The sequence below is a fragment of the Lepidochelys olivacea genome (assembly GCF_965140295.1).
Source record: "Lepidochelys olivacea isolate rLepOli2 genome assembly, chromosome: 14".
Lineage (NCBI taxonomy): Eukaryota > Metazoa > Chordata > Testudines > Cheloniidae > Lepidochelys > Lepidochelys olivacea.
The window spans coordinates 26,319,494-26,339,354 of NC_140424.1; the positions used below are offsets into that span (position 1 = coordinate 26,319,494).

At 46.1% G+C, this 19,861-nt stretch overlaps 1 protein-coding gene across 3 annotated transcripts; it reads right to left on the reverse strand.

Annotated features, from left to right (window-relative positions):
- Positions 1–5,284: 5,284 nt before the first annotated feature.
- Positions 5,285–19,723, reverse strand: ADPRM (ADP-ribose/CDP-alcohol diphosphatase, manganese dependent). 3 transcript variants are annotated; one of them, XM_084647531.1, is made up of 4 exons: positions 19,506–19,723; positions 17,635–17,989; positions 10,647–10,763; positions 5,285–9,059 (listed from the first exon to the last, which is right to left on the reverse strand). In XM_084647531.1, exons 2-4 carry the CDS (start codon positions 17,963–17,965, stop codon positions 8,764–8,766), a joined length of 744 nt encoding a protein of 247 aa, XP_084503657.1. In that variant the 5' UTR covers positions 17,966–17,989; positions 19,506–19,723; the 3' UTR covers positions 5,285–8,763. The 3 variants fall into 3 exon arrangements, with proteins under 3 accessions (XP_084503657.1, XP_084503656.1, XP_084503655.1); XM_084647530.1 differs by having other exon boundaries at positions 17,578–17,989; XM_084647529.1 differs by having other exon boundaries at positions 17,335–17,989.
- Between the last annotated feature and the right edge of the window lie 138 nt (positions 19,724–19,861).

Genomic DNA, 19,861 nt, shown 5'->3' on the forward strand with positions numbered 1-19,861 from the left:
TTGGACTAGGGTATGCTGCCACCACCAAGCGCTTTAAAAAAGAACTAGGGAAAAGGACCCCTTGGAGTTCCTCTTTCCCCCAGCAATCCCGCCAAACCCTTACTCCCCCTTTCCTGGGGAGGCTTGAGAATAAACAAATTGAGCACAGACTAGCTTGGGTTTCTTAAGATCCTAAAAACCCAATCAGATCCTTAAAAAAACAGAACTTTATTAGAAGAACAGAACAAAGATAAAAGAAATACTCTGTAAGATTAGAATGGAAGATAATCTCACAGGCAGTCAGATTCAAAACATAGAGAATCCCTCTAGGCAAAACCGTAAGTTACAAAAAGACACAAAAACAGGAATACAAATTCCCTCCAGCACAGCGAATTTAGAAGCCAAAACAAAGAAAACCTGACGCATTTTCTAGCTAGATTACTTACTAACTTTACAGGAGTTGGAGGGCTTGCATCCTTGATCTGTTCCCAACAAAGGTATCACACAGACAGACAAAAGCCTTTTTCCCCCCCTCCAGATTTGAAAGTATCTTGTCCCCTCATTGGTCATTTTGGGTCAGGTGCCAGCGTGGTTACCTTAGCTTCTTAACCCTTTGCAGGTGAAAGGATTTTGCAGCACAGTATACAGAAAGGTGGTTACCCTTCCCTTTATATTTATGACAGTCAGTCTCTTCTCTTCTCAACAGCTCACTTTGCTGTTTGCTGTGCATTTGCTCCCCTTCTTTAATTTTGGAGCTCTCTGCAAATTTGAGCATAGCTTAGTTTTCAGTAAATAGTCACTCAACAAAGGAGGACACGAGTCAGTTGTACGGAGGTTGTGGGGAGGGGGCAGATATTTTTTAGTTGGTCATGAAGTCCTAAGAGGGTCCTGGTTTTGGCTAGACTTAGCAGGAAGAGTCACTGTCTGAAGACTGACATTCTGTCCTAGCTCTGGTACAGCTCCCCCTGCTAGATGCTCACCAGGTTGCTGTTTGGGTCCTAATGGGGAACCATGTGCTCTTAAGCTTCCCTTGCTCTGGGAAGAATCCAGCAAGGTTTGTCTCAGTCTTTGGTCCCTCAGGCATGCTTATTGGGCCCAGACTCTACCTATTGCTCCTTTAGATAAGTGGACCTGGTGGTCCAGCTGGCCCAGCCCCATATCCTGGCTGGTTCTGACCCCACAAGACACACTGATAACCTCAGTAAACCTTTTCCCAGTGCTCCAAACTTGTGGGCAGTCTGGCTTACGGTTTCTCTCTCCAGGGCTATGTGATAACCGATGCGCATAACACACAGGTTTTGCAAAAGTTTAACACAATTACTCTTTAGATACCCCAAGAAATGTACAGATTTAGACAAAAACAATAAAACACTTCTATGCCCTTGTCATCATGGAGTCACAGGGTCTGGTCTCTGTCCCAGTCTGTAACAGGTCTCCTGGGAGTGACTCCTTTAGTAGGCTGAGCCCCAAGGATGCATGCAGTCCACAGGCTTTGTGGGTTTCAAGACTGGGCTGTTGGCACCGGCAATCTCTGTCTCTCTGTGGCTCCCTGCAGCGAATCCAGCCCAGTCAGACTCATGTGGGAGACTTGTACTGTCCCCTTCATGGTGTAGGGCTGTCAGTGAGTATTACAGTGACACAGCCAGCCTTTGCAAAACAAGGTACCATTTATTAGTCACCAGGCTCCGGAATCTGAAAATCCTTAAATCAGCACAGAGAAATGCCTGGGAAAGCATAGTCCATGCTAGTTATCCCAGAGCTCAGCTGTTGTGAACCCAAGTTCAAGCTCTCATGCACTTTCTCTCACCTTCTTAGTTCCCAGGTGTCTATCCCTTCCTCCAGAAACCAACGCTTTATCCCCTGCCTCACACCTTCCAGTCCTTTGATCTTGAGCTGGGGTCTTTGCTCGGTTTCCCTGCTGAGAGGGTTGTTGGTTGCTAGGTGTCAATGTGCTGGGGATTGGGTTTGGCATGGGCTTCTCAGATTTTCCAGTCCTTTTTAGTGATCCATTCAGGCTCATACAGCTGTGACATCCTACAAAGGTGCTTCCATGTGCATAGAGAATAGTCAAGGTTTAATAACCCTTCATTGTTAGTCCTTGGAATTTCTGTCCAAGATGAAGGTAAAAGGTCAGCAGAGAAGGCAGAGTAGCCTCACAATCAAAATGGCATTTATAGATTGATAATCTATACGGAGAGTTTATAATATTAAATGGGAATTCGTAAATTGTATATAGACACAATCCTCTAATTACAGGTTTCAGAGTAACAGCCGTGTTAGTCTGTCTTTGTCACAGCTTCATTGAAAAAGGAGCTCTGCATAGCTCAGGGGGTATATCTATGCTGCAATTAGACACCTGCAACTGGCCTATGTCAGCTGATGAGCTCTGGCTGTTTAATCGCAGTGTAGACATTTGGGCTTGGGCTGAAGCCTGGGCTCTAGGACCCTGGGAGTGGGAGGGTTCTAAGGCTCAGGCTCCAGCCCGAACCTGAACGTCTACACCACAATTAAACAGCCCATAAGCCTGAGTCAGCTGACAGTGGTGAGCCATGGGTTTTTAAGTGCAGTATATTCATACCCAGTGTAAGAACCACTGGCTTAGCTCAGAATTTTGTTAGGCTTATAAACGTGCTTATTGACCACCTTCTGATCTTGCATACGCCAGTGTAAATGTGGAGTAAATGCAGCAAGATCCAGATTTATTCCAGTTTTACACCAGGATAAGCTGGTGAGAATCTGGCCCATTTTCTTCTTCCCCAGTAGTATTGAGGAAACTCTAATGGGACTCTGACATGTGCAGTAACATGCATCCTGCACCCAGGGGGGTGGGTTTGTACTCCCTCCACTTTCTCTGGCACCTGTCAAGATTTCCATTATCTCACAGTGACACAAGAATAGCAGGCTCCCTTACAAGGTCACAGATCTCTCCATGCAGGAGCAGTGGAAGCTCCCTAAAAATGGGGAAGGGCACACTGGTGCCTGAACCGTGGCCCTGCCCTTGCACCATCCCTTCCCGTCCGAGGCCCTGCCCCCGCTTGCTCCCTCCTCCCCCCATTGCTTGACCTTACAGCCAGTAAAGAGGGAGGGTGTAGCCCTCCCACTTTTAAAAGTGATGAGACCATGGCCCTCTAGCCCTCTCTGTTCTGGCACTCCTGTTTCAGTGCCCATGTCCACAAAGACAAAAATGTTCAAAACAAGGTTCCTAACATTAAGTACTTAAATCCATAAGAATGGCCATGCTGGGTCAGAGCAGGGGTCCATCTAACCCAGTATCTTGTCTTCCGACAGTGGCTGGTGCCAGATGCTTCAGCGGGAATGAACAGAACAGGATCCACCCTGTTTCCAGTCCGAGCTTCTGGGAGGCAGAGGTTTAGGGACACCCAGAGCATTGGGTATTATACCTGACCATCTTGTCTAATAGTCATTGGTGGACCTATCCTCCATGAACGTATCTAATGCTTTTTTAACTGAGTTATACTTTTGGCCTTCATAACTTCCCCTAGCTACAAGTTCGACAGTTTGTGCATTATGTGAAGATGTACTTAGGTTTGTTGTAAACCAGCTGCCTATCAATTTCATTGGGTGACCCCTAGTTCTTGTATTATGTGAAGGGGTAATACTTCTCTATCACTTTCTCCACACCATGCATGATTTTATAGACCTCTATTTCTCTCTTACATCAAAGCTGATGCGTAACTTGTTTGTATCAGTGTATAAAGATGTATCTCAGAGGGAGTGTCTTTGTCCAGCCGAGGGGGCAGTGGAAAGTCCCGCCACTGACAGCTGCATCCATTATCACGGGCATACGTGTCAGTGTACCTGTAATCACTGAGCCCGGGGCATTAGCACCATGCTTCATTGGTAATAAACCTGGCCTAAACCAAGTCTGGTGGTCTTATTGGGCAGTTTGATCGGAGCCTACTATACAGGCTATCTGGTCAGAGCCAGTGCGGCACACAGAGGGAACACATGCACGCAGCCGAACATCTGATGAGACATGCGACTGTTGCCTCACGTCTCAGCAGTACAACCAGACCAACTTCTTGTTTCCCTGCGCTACTTCCTAGGGGCTCCTGCTGGCGCTGCTCCATCACCACTTGGACCTGGCTCTCAGACTTGTGGTCAGACAGCCCTTCCACCTGTCTCCTGGGGCAGTGGTTTGCCTTTTCTCTCTGCTGCCGGTCACAGGCTCAGCTGAGGACTCAACTCCCTGGGAGGGACATCTGCCTCCTTCTCTGGTCCAGCCCCAACTGAGGTACAGGGCCCTGCTCTTATATTTTCTGTGAGCGAGGGGGGGGTTAGCTGTGCCCATCAAGGGAAGTTAACCCCCTCTGTACCAGAGGGAGGCCATTCTGCCTCACTACAGACCTTGTCAAAGGCTTTCAGAAAGTACAAGTACACTATATGAACTGAATCACCCTTTCCTCATGCTTTTTATACACTAAAATAATGCTAATAGATTGGTGAGGCACGATTTCCTTTTATAAAAAACATATTGACTCTTCTCTAATATAGTGTGTTCATTTATGTGTTTGATAATTCTGTTCTTTACTATAATTTCAAAGAATTTGCCTGGCACTGAAGTTAGGTTTACCAGCTTGTAATTGCCAGGATCACCTCTGAAGCATTTCTTAAAAATTGCCATTACATTAGCTTTCCTCCAGTCATCGGGTAGAGAGGCTAATTTAAGCGATAGGTTACATTACCACACTTACCGAAATGTAGGGCTTAAAGGGACCTTGAGAGGTCATCTAGTTCAGCCCTCTGCACTGAGGCAGGACCAAGTCTACCTAGACCATTTTTGACAGATGTTTATTTAACCTGTTCTTAAAAGCCTCTAATGATGAGGATTTCACAACCTCCCTTGGAAATCTATTCTAGTGCTTAACTATCCTTACAGTTAGAAAGTTATCCCCCTAATATATTACCTAGCTCTCCCTTGCTGCACATTAATCCGATTCACGGAGATCTATTTATAACATACCTTTATAACAGCCCTTAACATATGCCAACATATGATATGCCAACAGAATCTGTCATAATTTTAAGTGTTATCTTTGCAGTTCATGTAAAATTAAACTTACGCTAAACTAAAAAAAAATGCTAAATAATTCCATTAATTAGGCTCTAAGTGGCACATAATACATACATGGCTATTTTTTTTTCTTTAAAAGAAGAAGGGGAGGGGACTAGGCTCTAACTTCTTACTGGCACTGTATGGTTTGCTAAAGAGGTCCTCTCAATATGTCATCACAGAATGATACATGCTGGGATTTCCGCAAAGTGTCAAAACTTTAGTCTAATTTTTTTTTTTAAAAAAAAGCTAGGTTAAAACTATTACTTGCTACTCCTTTAGTCTGGGCAAGGTGGAGGTCACTAGAGGGGGAGACAAGACATAGCCCCCATTCCCAAAGGAGTATTCCATCCACAGTTGGCTCAGACAGAAGAGAACCAGATATACTATTGCTAGACTACTGGTTGCCAAAATTTTTGTTAAGTCAACCCACCAACTCCATTTTGTCTTTTTTTAAAATGACCCACCATTATATATATGTCCTCTCTCCCCCAGCCCTGCAACCCTAATCCAGGCACAATGCAGAGGGAAGGCCTGAGAGGAAGGGGTTGGAAAGTGACCCCGCTCCTCATTGACCTCACTGTGGCAGCTCCTATCCTGTGGGACTGGCTTCCCACTCCACGTGTTATGGGAGGCTCCCCTCTGCCAGTTGGGCCAAATTTGAGTGGCATTGTGACCTGGAGCATACGGTCGCAGCATCAATCAGGGATGGCCAGGCCAAATTTAAGTGGTGCTATGCCCCAGTCTCATCACCAGAGCAAGGAACTGGGCTTAGTCCTGTAGAACAGGAGCTGCTGCTGCAGGGTGGGCTTGCTCTCCATCCTCCCTCTGCTCCATACCTCCCACCCACAGTGGGCCAGGAATAGCATATGTTTGCCCAGGCCAGGGCCCAGTGATGGGTTAATCCAGCCCTGGATGGGGAAATCCATCTAGAATCTTTGGGAATTTGGGAAATACTGCACTAGACAACTGGTCATCCCCTTCTTTAGTTTTGTCTTCTCCCACCTGTTCACCCAATAATTTTCACCACCTCTTCTCTCTACCTTCAGTTTCCCTCCACTACTGCAGACAATCTCATTGTACTATTCCTGTCCTACCACTTTCACAACACTGCAAATAGAAGCAAAGTAAAAAAAACTCATGAGAACTGCATGGCCTTTCATCAGTTTCTGATCAGTGATAGCATGAGAGTGAAAGTGGTATATGAAGAAAGCACAGTCATGAGCATTCAAGATTCTCTTGTTCAACAATTTTTATAACTGGTATGGGTAGAAATGAGATGGCTGTGAAGGCATAGGATACATGTGATCTTGCATCAAATTTAGACAGGGTGGGTGGGCACAGTGCTCCAGAGAAGCCAATTGCTAGAAGCATTCTGCATCACGGACAAAATAAATCAAAGTAATAGCTTATTTTACTTATCAGTATGAAGCAGTACTCTTAACAGTGGCCTTCATAACAAAAGAAAAAGGGTGCTTTTGACCACTACTTATTTTTAATCAGGTTTTAACTCAAACTAAACAAAACTTTAACTTAATATTTTGACCCATACCAGCTATCAAAGATAATTTAAGCTCTCCCTTAGTCGCAACTTACCACAGCCATTGGTTTAAAGTACAGTCCTACTTCATGACTAGAGCAGGTAAGACCTATCACAGGACTTCAAGCAAAAAGCCTTCTAGAAGGAAGTGCCATCATCATGCTAAACACCACCTGCCTAATGGGTGGTGGGATGAACAGCTTCCAAGTACAATTTTGATTTTTGTTCTGACAGTCCCCCCACTCCAATATATTTAGCTTATTGCACTTGCTTTTTGAAAAAATGCTCATGGACTATATATCTATATATGCATTTATTTTTTAGAATAATTAAGCATATGAATGATATGCAGACCCTCCTAACTACAGAATTATTCAATAAAACTGTGTTCATACCCTAAGTAAATATTGGTTCTCTCGTATTTTAATTAACACATTTCCAAGACAACCCACCAACACTGTCAGAATCTAACAATAGGCTGTCCAAACCCCGATTAGGACTTAGGACAACTGTAATTTAAGACAGCGGCTCTCACCCTTTCCAGACTACTGTACCCCTTTTATGAGTCTGATTTGTCTTCCATACCCCCAGGTTTCACCCCACTCAAAAACTACCTGCCCAGTAGCAGTTCTGCAATTTCATATTTGAGTTCCTTCAGAACTCTTGGATGAATATCATCTGACCCTGGTAACTTATTACTGTTTAATTTGTTCCAAAACCTTCCCTACTGACACCTCAATGTGGGATTTGTCACATACAAAGAATGGCTCATGTGGGAATCTCCTTCACATCCTCTGCAGTGAAGGCTGATGCAACGAATTCGTTAGATTTTCCTCAATGGCCTTCTCTTACTTGAGTGCTCCTTTAGCACCTTGATTGTCCAGTGGCCCCGCTGATTGTTTGGCAGGCTTTCTGCATCTGATGTACTGCCTTTGCTAGCAGGTCTTCAAATTCTTTTTTGGGCTGCCTAATTACACTTACACTAGACTTGCCAGAGTTTATGCGCCTTTCTATTTTCCTCAGTAGGATTTCACTTCCAATTTTTAAAGGATGTCTTATGGCCTGTAACTGCCTCTTTTACTTTGCTGTTGAGCCATGGTGGCATATCTTACTGTTTTATTTTTTTATTTGGGGGTATACATTTAGTTTGAACATCTATTACAGTATTTTAAATAGTTTCAATGTGGCTTGCAGGCATTTCACTGTTGTGACTATTCCTTTTAATTTCTGTTTACCTAGCTTTCTCATTTCTGTGTAGTTCCCCTTTTTGAAGATAGATGCTACTGTGGATATCTTTTGCATATTTCCCCCTACAAGGATGTCAAATTTAATTACATTATGGCCTATTACTATTACTTTGCGGTTCAGTTATATTCCCGTCTTGGAGCAGACCCTGTGCTCCACTGAGGACTTAATCAAGACTTGCCTCTCCCCTTGTGAGTTACAGGACTAACAGATCTAAGAAGTAGTCATTAATGGCATCTAGAAATTTTATTTCTGCATCCTTTCCTGAGGTGACAGGGATAACGTTCCTGAGCATTTCATCTATAAAATCGTAAATCCACTCCCTAGACAAAAAAACAAAAACATTCAAAGGAATCTGGTTTTTAGAGGTGCAGGGTATCTACAACTTCTGCTGATTTCAGGAAGCAAACTACTGGCAGGCTGAAGAATATCATCAATGTTAGTGTTTGAAAAGAAGCTGAATCACACCTGATAGGGATAAGATTTGCATTTCATAACACAGTGTGACGAATAAAGATGCACTAATAACTCCTTGCTAGTGTTATCACATACCCTTTAACGCTGTTGGTGTCTTTTGTGCCACAATAAATAACAAATTGTTCACTCTTAGCTCTTTCAAGCAGAAGTTGTCCAGGTCAAGTTGCATTTATTTCAGCCTGAGTTGAGTTGTTGGCTGTCCCTTCCCTGCCCTACAGCAGGAAGCTAGGCCTTGTTTCTTGCAGAAGTAAAGCTTCTAAGAGAACAGCTCTGAGAGGCGAAGGTGGCAGCACTGAGGCTCTATTGATCAGGCTTGAGGCTGTAAGCATCATTGTGCAGATTTTCTATAAACAGAAACACCATGGCTGCAATGGTCAGCTGTTATTTACTAAACTAACTAATTTCCAGAGCACTGTCTGGATCACGCACAATTGTATTTACAATGATCCTAATGCTTTGTATAATACATTACTTTGTCTGGAATTCTACCTCTTCCCTTTAATACCAGTTTATCATCATAGACATATATCGTTCCAAAGGCCTGGCTCTGTGGTGGAGTTTCAACAATCCCTTCCAAAGTAAGATGGTGGACTCCGTGAGAATCTAAATAATAACCACCATCATGGAGGTGCCCTGCGAGAAAGCACACCACACACTGATGAGAATGGATGACGGAAAGGGCATCTTTATAATTCCAAGCAAGGCAAGCACTCCCTGTAGAACCTGGATGAATGGGAATGTGACCTGCAGTTGGAAAAAAAGCAGAATAATGGTAAGAGACATCACCAGTGACAACCCCGGATAAAAGTGTTTTATATCATCTCCCCATCTGGAAATCGCTTATGGATGCTGGAATCTTAGGGGTTTGGGGGGCAGTGAAACCCCTAGAACTTTTCTTTAAGTTTGGGGTTTTGCGCACAGGATGTCCAGTCATATGGAATAATGAGAACGCTCTCCATCTCTCAGGTTTCAGAGTGGTAGCCGTGTTAGTCCGTATCAGCAAAAAGAACGAGGAGTACTTGTGGCACCTTAGAGACTAACAAATTTATTTGAGCATAAGCTTTCATGGGCTAAAACCCACTTCATCAGATGCATGCAGTGGAAAATACAGTAGGAAGTGGGTTTTAGCCCACGAAAGCTTATGCGCAAATAAATTTGTTAGTCTCTAAGGTGCCACAAGTACTCCTATCTCTCAGGTATTTCTAAGGTATCTAGGTACCGAATCCCAGCTGAGTTATGCTCACAAGACCATTGCCTTGGGTCATCAAATCTAAAACTGCGCACTGAGGCTATGTCTACACTACAAATTACTTCAGTATAACTTGCATCGCTTAGGGTTGTGAATAATCCACACCTCTGAGCGACGTAAGTTATACTGACCTAAGCAGCAGTGTAGACAGCGCTATGCTGGTGGGAGAACTTCTCACGCTAACACAGCGACCACCTCTCACGGAAGCAGGAGTTATTTCGCCGTAGAGCCTCTTCATGGCTGTAAATGATGCAGTGTAGACAAAGCCTGAACATCATAATGGCGGCCTCTAGAGGCGCCTATAGCACTCCCTGCTGGAAAAACATTCTGATTTACACTTCTATTCACAAAGCTCATATAGGGTAAAATGTTCTCATCACTCTTTACCAGATGTAAAATGGTTACTAACTTCAGGGTGGGGCACGTCCTTGCTCCAGTTATGAAACGTCCTCAGTGAGTTTACCTGGTTTTGCTGGTCAGCCAGCTCAGTTGCCATGTCCTTGCTCTGGCTGTGCAGCTGGCTTGGCACACAGCCCAGTTGCATAGTTATGTGGAGGTGTCAACTAAAGCCCAGGGAGAGGAGAGGAAGAGAGCTCCCACTGTGGCTACTGCTGTTCCATGATCCACAGCAAATCAGTGTTTTTGGTGCACAGTGCCTTTCACATGCCCAGAGCCCCAATCCCTAAATGGCCCCCCTCAAAGATTGAACTCACAACCCTGGGTTTAGCAGGCCAATGCTCAAACCTCTGAGCTATCCCTCCCCCCCATAGCTCCCCTAAAACAGCAACTTCCAATACCCTGCAGCAGCCTACTGCCCCCCCCACCTAGGACCCCTCAAATCTGAAGCCCCCTTTCTTGCCTCTGTCCAGCACAGTCTCCTCCTCCTGTTCTGGAAAAAATGTATGTGTGAGGGGGAAACTGAATTACTCTAGAATATAAAGTATTGGTAGGAAATCCTATGAGCGGAAAAAATTGGAGTACCCCCTATAGTAAGTGCAGCATCCCATCAGTTTATCACTGGGTTTATTCCCTCACAGATGTCTCAATTTACATGCATTCACACATACAAAAAGCAGACTTACCCACAACCACAACTCTCTCTTGATTAGTGTCAGAGAATGTAAGAACCTCATTGAACCAATCCAGCTGTGCTTGGCTAAATCCTCCATTGAACTCTACAAATTGGGGTTCAGCAAGTCCTGTAATGAAGAAAGGTCAAGCACACACACACCAAATAGCTACTTCCCTACCTGCTTTGGTTTTTTATGGACATCTGTGCTTAGGATAAACAGCTTCCTTTCCCCTGACAGGCTCTTATGTATCTTGTGCCTCCAAAAATTCAGGCTTCATGAGTAAATGAGGGAAAATGATTTACTAGTAATTTTGCTTTGACAATGCCACACACGCAGGATTCCCACTCTTGCATCACAGCAGTCTAGCAGAACACAGGCCAGAACTTCATGAGTGGCTTTCTGAGCTGGCACTTGGACATGAGTCCTTTGCTTGTGTTGAATTACAGCTGCCACAGCTTCGTCCAGTAGGGTTGCCAACTTTCTACTCACACATTTTTTTTGCCTCTGTCTTCACGAACAAGGTCAGCTCCCAGACTACTGCACTGGGCAGCACAGCATGGGGAGGAGGTGGCCAGCCCTCTGTGAAGGAAGAAGTGGTTAGGGACTATTTAGAAAAACTGGACGTGCACAAGTCCATGGGGCCGGATGCGTTGCATCCAAGAGTGCTAAAGGAATTGGCAGATGTGATTGCAGAGCCATTGGCCATTATCTTTGAAAACTCATGGCGATCGGGGGAAGTCCCGGAAGACTGGAAAAAGGCTAATGTAGTGCCAATCTTTAAAAAAGGGAAGGAGGATCCTGGGAACTACAGGCCAGTCAGCCTCACCTCAGTCCCCGGAAAAATCATGGAGCACGTCCTCAAGGAATCAATTCTGAAGAACTTAGAGGAGAGGAAAGTCATCAGGAACAGTCAGCATAGATTCACCAAGGGAAAGTCATGCCTGACTAATCTAATTGCCTTCTATGATGAGATAACTGGTTCTGTGGATGAAGGGAAAGCAGTGGACGTGTTATTCCTCGACTTTAGCAAAGCTTTTGACACGGTCTCCTACAGTATTCTTGTCAGCAAGTTAAAGAAGTATGGGCTGGATGGATGCACTATAAGGTGGGTAGAAAGTTGGCTAGATTGTTTGGCTCAACGGGTAGTGATCAATGGCTCCATGTCTAGTTGGTAGCCAGTATCTAGCTGAGTGCCCCAAGGGTCGGTCCTGGGGCCGGTTTTGTTCAATATCTTCATTAATGATCTGGAGGATGGTGCGGATTGCACCCTCAGCAAGTTTGCGGATGACACTAAACTGGGAGAAGTGATAGATACGCTGGAGGGTAGGGATAGGATACAGAGGGACTTAGACAAATTGGAGGATTGGGCCAAAAGAAATCTGATGAGGTTCAACAAGGACAAGTGCAGAGTCCTGCACTTAGGACAGAAGAATCCAATGCACTGCTACAGACTAGGGACCGAACGGCTAGGCAGCAGTTCTGCAGAGAAGGACCTAGGGGTGACAGTGGACGAGAAGCTGGATATGAGTCAGCAGTGTGCCCTTGTTGCCAAGAAGACCAATGGCATTTTGGGGTGTATAAGAAGGGGGCACTGCCAGCAGATCGAGGGACGTGATCGTTCCCCTCTATTCGACACTGGTGAGGCTTCATCTGGAGTACTGTGTCCAGTTTTGGGCCCCACACTACAAGAAGGATGTGGAGAAATTGGAGAGAGTCCAGCGAAGGGCAACAAAAACGATTAGGGGTCTGGAACACATGACTTATGAGGAGAGGCTGAGGGAACTGGGATTGTTTAGTCTACGGAAGAGAAGAATGAGGGGGGATTTGATAGCTGCTTTTAACTACCTGAAAGGTGGATCCAAAGAGGATGGAGCTAGACTATTCTCAGTGATAGCAGATGACAGAACAAGGAGTAATGGTCTCAAGTTGCAGTGGGGGAGATTTAGGTTGGATATTAGGAAAAACTTTTTCACTAGAAGGGTGGTGAAACACTGGAATGCGTTACCTAGGGAGGTAGTGGAATCCCCTTCCTTAGAAATTTTTAAGGTCAGGCTTGACAAAGCCCTGGCTGGGATGATTTAGTTAGGATTGGTCCTGCTCTGGGCAGGGGGTTGGACTAGATGGCCTCCAGAGGTCCCTTCCAACTCTGTTATTCTATGAAAACTGAACACCTTTGCCCTGCCACCGTCCCTTCTCCGAGGCCCTGCCTCCACTCACTCCATCCCCCATCCCTGTTGCTCGCTCTCCCCCACACATATTCACTCGCTCATTTTCACCATGCTGGCTCCGGGGGCTTGGGTGTGGGAGGGGGTGAGAACTCTGGCTGGGGGTGCGGACTCCGGGGTGAGGCCAGAAATGAAGAATTCAGGATGTGGGAGGGGGCTTCAGGCTGAGGCAGTGGGTTGGGATGCAGGAGACGGTGAGGGCTCTAGCTGGGCGTGGAGTTCTGGGGTGGGGCCAGGGATGAGGGGTTTGGGGTGCAAGAGGGGGCTCTAGGCTGGGGGGTGGAGCCAAGAGGTTCGGAGTATGGGACGGGGCTCCAGGCTGAGGCAGGGGGTCAGGATGTGGGAGGGGGTACAGGCTCTGGGCTGGGGATGTGAGTTCCAGGGTTGGGTCAGAAATGAGGGGCAGGAGATCAGGGCTGGGGCAGGCAGTTGGGGCTGGGAAGGGGGTGAGGGGTGCAGGCTCCAGGTGGCACTTACTCCAAGCAGCTCCCGGAAGCAGCGGCATGTCACCTCTCTGGCTCCTATGCGGCAGCGCGGCCAGGCAGCTCTGCGCGCTGTCCCATCTGCAGGCGCCACCCCCACAGCTCCCCTTGTCCGCAGTTCCTGGTGAATGGGAGCTGTGGAGTGGTGCTTAGGGCAGGTGCAGCACATGGAGCCCCCTGGCTGCCCCTACACCTAGGAGGCAGAGCGGGGGACATGCTGCTGTTTTCAGGAGCCATGTGGAGCCACGACAGGCAGGGAGCCTGCCTTAGCCCTACTATGCTGCCGACCAGAATTTTGACGGCTTGCTCAGCGGCCCAGTCCCTTTTTGACCAGGTGTTCCAGTCGAAAACCATACGCCTGGCAACCATATTGTCTAGTACCCTCTACAGGAGAGAAGCAATGGCTCCTCTAAAATGCAAACTAAACAAAAGCATGAGTGTGAATTTTTCAAAAGATAATGGCCATCTCCTGAATGGAAATAACTTTAAGGTGTTACAGCAACACACCCTTTTAGGACAGACTTGCAAACCCAGGGGAGGTAAGGGTGAATCTGGTGTGATATATTCAAAAAAGCAGAATTACAGAAGTAATTTGCCCATCTTTAAAGATGCATTACACACAGGATTCCCACTCGTGAACAGTAAACAGCTCAATGATGTCTCATGCTAAACTGATAAATGTATTGCAAGTAGCAGTAAGAACAGTGGGAGGGTACAGCAAAGAATAAGGCCCAATCAAGAAACATCGCAAAGACAGAGCATACTCCGTAGCTGACCTATAGGCTCTGAAGTACTAAAAGTGATCCCATATTCTCTTTCAAAGCTAAAGTTAAGTTGTGACAAAGTGAGACTTTTCTGAAATATTTTTATAAATTCTGTGTGTGCCTAAGTTTTCCCTACATTTTGCGTGGCTACCCAGTAGGGGAAAAAGGACTAAGTTTGCTCTTAGGGCAGGTTAAGAGACATAGATGTATGTCTGTGTTGCCTACCTTTCCGAGCCTGAATGGGCCCTTAAAAAGGACTTGCTGAAGCTGACCCCAGATCAATGGAAAATCCAAGACGACAATGAAAAACCCAATCTCCAGGACGCTGGCATCTAACAACCAATGACCCAGAGGGAGATGGATTTTCCCACCTCTCAGCTGGGAAGCTGAGCAAAGATCACAGCTTGAGAACAAAGGACTAAAGAGATGTGAGATGGGGAATAAAGGGTTAGTTTCCAGAAGAAGTCTGGACTCCCATGTGGGAACTGATTAAAGAGGTCAGAGTGAGGCTTTGTCTGCACTACACAGATAGATCAATGTAAGCTTCCTTGTGTCGGCCTAGCTATGGAAGTGTCTTTACGTAAATGTTATTCCCGCTCATAGAAATGCCTCTCTCTGTCGATTTAATAACACGAGCTCCCCGAGCAATGTAGTCGTGGTCGACGTAATGAAGTCGACAAAATGTCAGTGTAGACACTGCATTGCTTACGTTGACTGTTTCTGGCTTTCAGGACTCATCTCACAATGCCCTCCACTGATAATACAATCGATACAAGTGCTCCTGGTGAGAACACACGCTTCTGACACAAGGAGCCAGGTGTGCACACACACAAATGATTTAATAACTGCAGTGCCTGTACACCAACGTAAGTTAGGTTGACATAATTTTGTAGTGTAGACATTGCCTGAGAGGGAGAGCCAGAGCCAGAGCATGGGGTTCACGACAGCTTGGCTGCGCACTGGGGTAACCAGAATGGGCTGTGCTTTACCTTTCATTTCTCTATGCTGACCTAAGGACTTTTAGATTCTGTAGCCAGGTGACTAATAAATTGTGTTGAAATGACTGCCGGTATTGCTGTAACTCACTGAGTGCCCTGTGTTCTAAAAGGGACAGTACAAGCCTCCCGCAGGAGTCTGGCTTGGTTGGATTTGCTGAAGGGACCCATGTACAGAGACAGCGCTAGCTGGTGCCGAAGGCCCTGCCTAGGAGGGCATAGGCCTGCCTCTGTGGACTGTCGGTCCTGGGCGCCCGGCATACTAAAGGGGTCACTCCAGGAGACTGGTTACAGGCTAGGGCACTAAAAGCTCAATAAACGTATGTCAGAACAAGTATGCAGCTGTCTGTAAACTGGAAACACACAAGGCTTTTACCAAGATTTTTGCTGCAGGATTGTCAGGCAGTATCAGTTGAAAGAGTACCTCTATGACCTTCAAACATTTCTGTGTCTAGAAAGAAATGAGACAGTCTAAGGACTACAGTCAGTTCCAAATCAAAATCTAGGTCAGTGGTTCTCCAGGTGAAAAAAGAAACAAAACTGTCACTGAAAAAAAGAAGTTCTGCCTCTATCATTCATCACAGAAATTTTGGAATTTTTTTTCCCATCTTGCTGATGTCTTTTCTTGTCCACATGCCTTACACTGTGCTCAACTGGCTATTGTAATTTGTGCTAAAGCATCCAATTGTACTTATTGAGTGTCATTGCACAAACCCGTGTGGGGCGTCCCTGAAAAGAAGTCTTGGGGGAAAAAATTCAGGTGTTGAATCTCTCTTGTATGTGGCGTTGCAGCACTTATAATGGCACCACAGAGCATACTCAGAATGTTAAAACTTATCATCCTCTGTGACAAAGGTACAGCTGGCTCCCAAGCAGAAATGCTCGTGTGGAGAGGTCTCCCATGTTTAAGAAGGATGAATTCAAACTGGAACAGAGAAGGGCTACTAGGATGATCCGAGGAATGGAAAACTTGTCTTATGAAAGGAGACTCATGGAGCTTGGTTTGTTTAGCCTAACTAAAAGAAGGTTGAGGGGAGATATGATTGCTCTCTATAAATATATCAGAGGGATAAATTCCAGAGAGGGAGAGGAATTATTTAAGCTCAGTACCAATGTGGATACAAGAACAAATGGATATAAACTGGCCACCAGGAAATTTAGACTAGAAATTAGACGAAGGTTTCTAATCATCAGAGGAGTGAAGTTTTGGAATAGCCTTCCAAGGGAAGCAGTGGAGGCAAAAGATCTATCTGGCTTTAAGATTAAACTTGATAAGTTTATGGAGGAGATGGTATGATGGGATAACACGGTTTTGGTAATTAAATATTCATGGTAAATAGGCCCAATGGCCTGTGATGGGATATTAGATGGGGTGGGATCTGACTTACCCAAGAAAGAATTTTCTTTAGTATCTGGCTGATGAATCTTGCCCATATGCTCAGAGTTTAGCCGATCGCCATATTTGGCATCAGGAAGGAATTTTCCTCCAGGGCAGATTGGAAGAGGCCCTGGAGGTTTTTCGCCTTCCTCTGTAGCATGGGGCATGGGTCACTTGCTGGAGGATTCTCTGCTCCTTGAAGTCTTTAAACCACGATTTGAGGACTTCAATAGCACAGATATAGGTGTGAGGTTTTTTGCGGGAGTGGTGGGTGAAATTCCGTAGCCTGCGTTGTGCAGGTCAGACTAGATGATCATAATTGTCCCTTCTGACCTAAATATCTATGAATCTATGAAATTCTAGTCCTTGGAGAGTTATTTGAATGAAACAGATTATTCAGATGGCATTGAACATACACTGCCCAGTCAAAGTTTGCTCTGGAAACTGTATGGGTGACCCAAAGACAATGCCTTTTAAACAAATGGGTGAGTACAACGGCATATGTCACGTTGGACTGTTGCCCCAAAGAAGTTTTCCTGACTGAAAAAAGATAATGATGTCTTGGTATAGAACTCGAAGAAGAGGATTGTGCCTAATGGCCAGTACCTCACACGACAAATCTAAGAGCTAAGAAAGTAAGTTGATGCCCAAGAGTGGGAATTTTGCGTGTATATTATGGGAAAAGAACATACCCTTACTCAGGGCTGGTTTGTAGGATCAAACGAAGCTCACACTGATTTATCACCTAGTAACATATCTTACATTAATTATCAGTCTTTCTACTATGAAGAGCAATATTATCTGAAGCAGAATTTTGGGAACACATGTTAACCTCTCTCAGGCAGTGCAATACCTGTGGGACTATTCAGATTCTCATTTGGGTTTTTCTCCTTCAGCAGCTTCAAAGAATCCTGATATTTTTGGGTCGATTTATCCCTCCCAAGGATACTTAAATCATAAGCATCAAGTAAAATGAACCGAAATTTTGGGACTGGGCTAAAATGATAAGCATAGTAATGTTCTTCAGCAGTGTCTCCAGGAGAGTCCTGGCTTCTGGCAGCAGAGCCAAGGAAGATCTGGTCTTCTAAAGACTTACTGTTAAGTTCAGATTTTGTTAAATAGTCTCTAGTAAAGTTGTACAATTCATGATTACCCCATGTGTGATGGATTGGGGCTCTAAGCTTTTTAAACTTGTTCATAACTCTTCTCAGAGCACTTTCTGATGTTTTATGCTGGGCATTAAAACCATCAATAATATCCCCAAGCTGCAGTACAAATTCAAGTTGACTGTCTTCCTTATTCCACTCATCAACTGCGCTCTGGAGAAGGTGAAGGCTGTGTCTGTAGTATCTCCTCCGGGACCTCCAGAAGTTATAACCATCCTCTAGATCAGCATACTGAATATCTGCTATGACTCCAAAGGAAAAGCACATCTCAGAGTTGCTGGTCAAGGCTCCAGGTCCCCAGGTAGGAGTTGCATCCATAACTGTCAACCAGGCTCCCAAAATCTAATGCAGGAAGAAAGACTCAGTTCAAAAAAAGCTGGGTGCTTTAAAAGAAATAAAATCAGCTGCAACCCCCAGAAGAAACAGAGACATCTCTCCAGATTCATTTTTTATGCAGCTAGAGACCTGCAGAACTCTTTGGAATGAGTTGTCACTTCAGAAAAAAGCAGAAGCACTAGGAGCCTGCCACTCTTGAAAAAGGCAGAGGGGGCAGGGGATTGCATGTTTGTACAGTAATAGTCATGTAATATTCCTTCAGTATGTGACATTTCCAGATTAAAAACTAGTTAAACTAGAGTTCAAGTTGGGAGTATGTATCAGTAATTTAAGGGTAAAAACATTGTACGGATGTTGTAATTATCCCCAAAATAAGCACTACCAACCCCAGAAATTCAGACTTAAGGTTGAGTTTAAAAAATAAACCCTACTTATTAAGAATGTGGTCCCAGATTAGCTTGAACTGATTTTAAAAGACAATTAGCTCTCATGGTTGAGGAGAAAAGCTTGAAGCTGGGAATCCCAATGGCTTAAAAACCAGAAGGCAAAAAGAATCCAACTTTTATATTTAAAACTCTCATGATTTTTAAGCCAGTTTCATGATCTTCTGAGGGCCGATTCATCATTTTTGAACACACAAGGTTCCCAGTACTGTGCTCAGAACTTCTACAAACCAGGGCTCCAGCGGTTGAAGCTGGGCACCCAGAAAGGTGCATCATGCAGCCAGAGGCCAGCCGTGGAGGGTTTAGTTTGATTGGTTAAGCGGGGTTCTGGCAGAGGCAGGGATGAAGCCCAGTTCTCCAGGACCCCAGGTCAGTTGTGGAAACACAGTTCCAGCCTCGTTTGCCACAGGTTGTGCCTCGGCTCGGTGCAAGGCATTGCATGGGGCAGGGGCAGCCTCTGGGAAAGAGCAAGGCCTGGTGGGGGGGGGGGGGCAGCGGCTGGTCATCTGTTCTGGGCCAAAAGGGAGGGTTAAAATGACAATCATAGTAACGTTGTCATGGTAACACAAGTCACCATGCTATGATGTCACTTCCACAATCTCTGGCGTGACATCATTCCACTGTAATGTGGGACAGTGACATCACCCTTCAACTGATGTTGTTTCTAGTTCTAACCCGTTTCCCAAGGAGAAAAGTTTTGCCAGGTACAAGGTTTCCAACTGGAAAGTCCGGTCGAGAAGGGACCTGGTAGTGTCCAGGCAGATGTACTGACCGGACATCAAAAGTCCGGTTACGCAGGGAGGGGGGAGGCGCCGGGTCATTCACCCCAGCTCCTCTCCGCTGGGGCCACCTCCACCTGCAGGCGGGCAGGCTCCTTGTCGGGCTGCAGCAGCTCCCCCTCGAGCCCCAGGGCAGGGGAGGGACAATCCAGTGCGTGCTGGGGGCCCTGGGGCAAGAGACGGGGCAGGGGCGGGACCTCAGCGGTCCGGTTACCAGCAACTAGAGAGGTGGCAACCCTACCCCGGACCCCCAGCCCACTTCCGGGCCCTCCGCACCGAGCAAGCCGGCGAACTACGAACCTGGCTCTGTCCGCGCTTGGCCCAGGTCTAGGGCTGCTAGCCCGCCATGACTGTCCTGGAGTCTCCAGGAACTAAAGACGAATCTGTAAGTGGAGCTGTCAGGCGAGGAGAGCTCCCGGAACTGGCAACGCTACGGCCACTGCCCGCGGCCAGCCGGCGCCCGCGGGGACGGAAACTGAAGGACGCCGGCAGAAGCTGGGAGGGGGCGGGGCTAGTTGGCGGTTTCGCCGGAAGCTGGGAGGGGGCGGGGCCAGTTGGCGCTGACGCCGGAAGCTGGGAGGGGGTGGGGCTAGTTGGCGGTGACGCCGGAAGCTGGGAGGGGGCGGGGCTAGTTGGCACTGTCGCCGGAAGCGGCG

Bases quoted from the DNA above. Each gene is read 5' to 3' on its own strand.
- ADPRM (XM_084647529.1), bottom strand. From the start codon at position 17,965: ATGGATGCAACTCCTACCTGGGGACCTGGAGCCTTGACCAGCAACTCT. The intron at 10,764-17,334 runs GTATTGCACTGC...TCTTCATTACAG, and splicing joins GAATCTGAATAGTCCCACAG to GACTTGCTGAACCCCAATTT. The intron at 9,060-10,646 runs GTAAGTCTGCTT...TTCCAACTGCAG, and splicing joins AGAGAGAGTTGTGGTTGTGG to GTCACATTCCCATTCATCCA.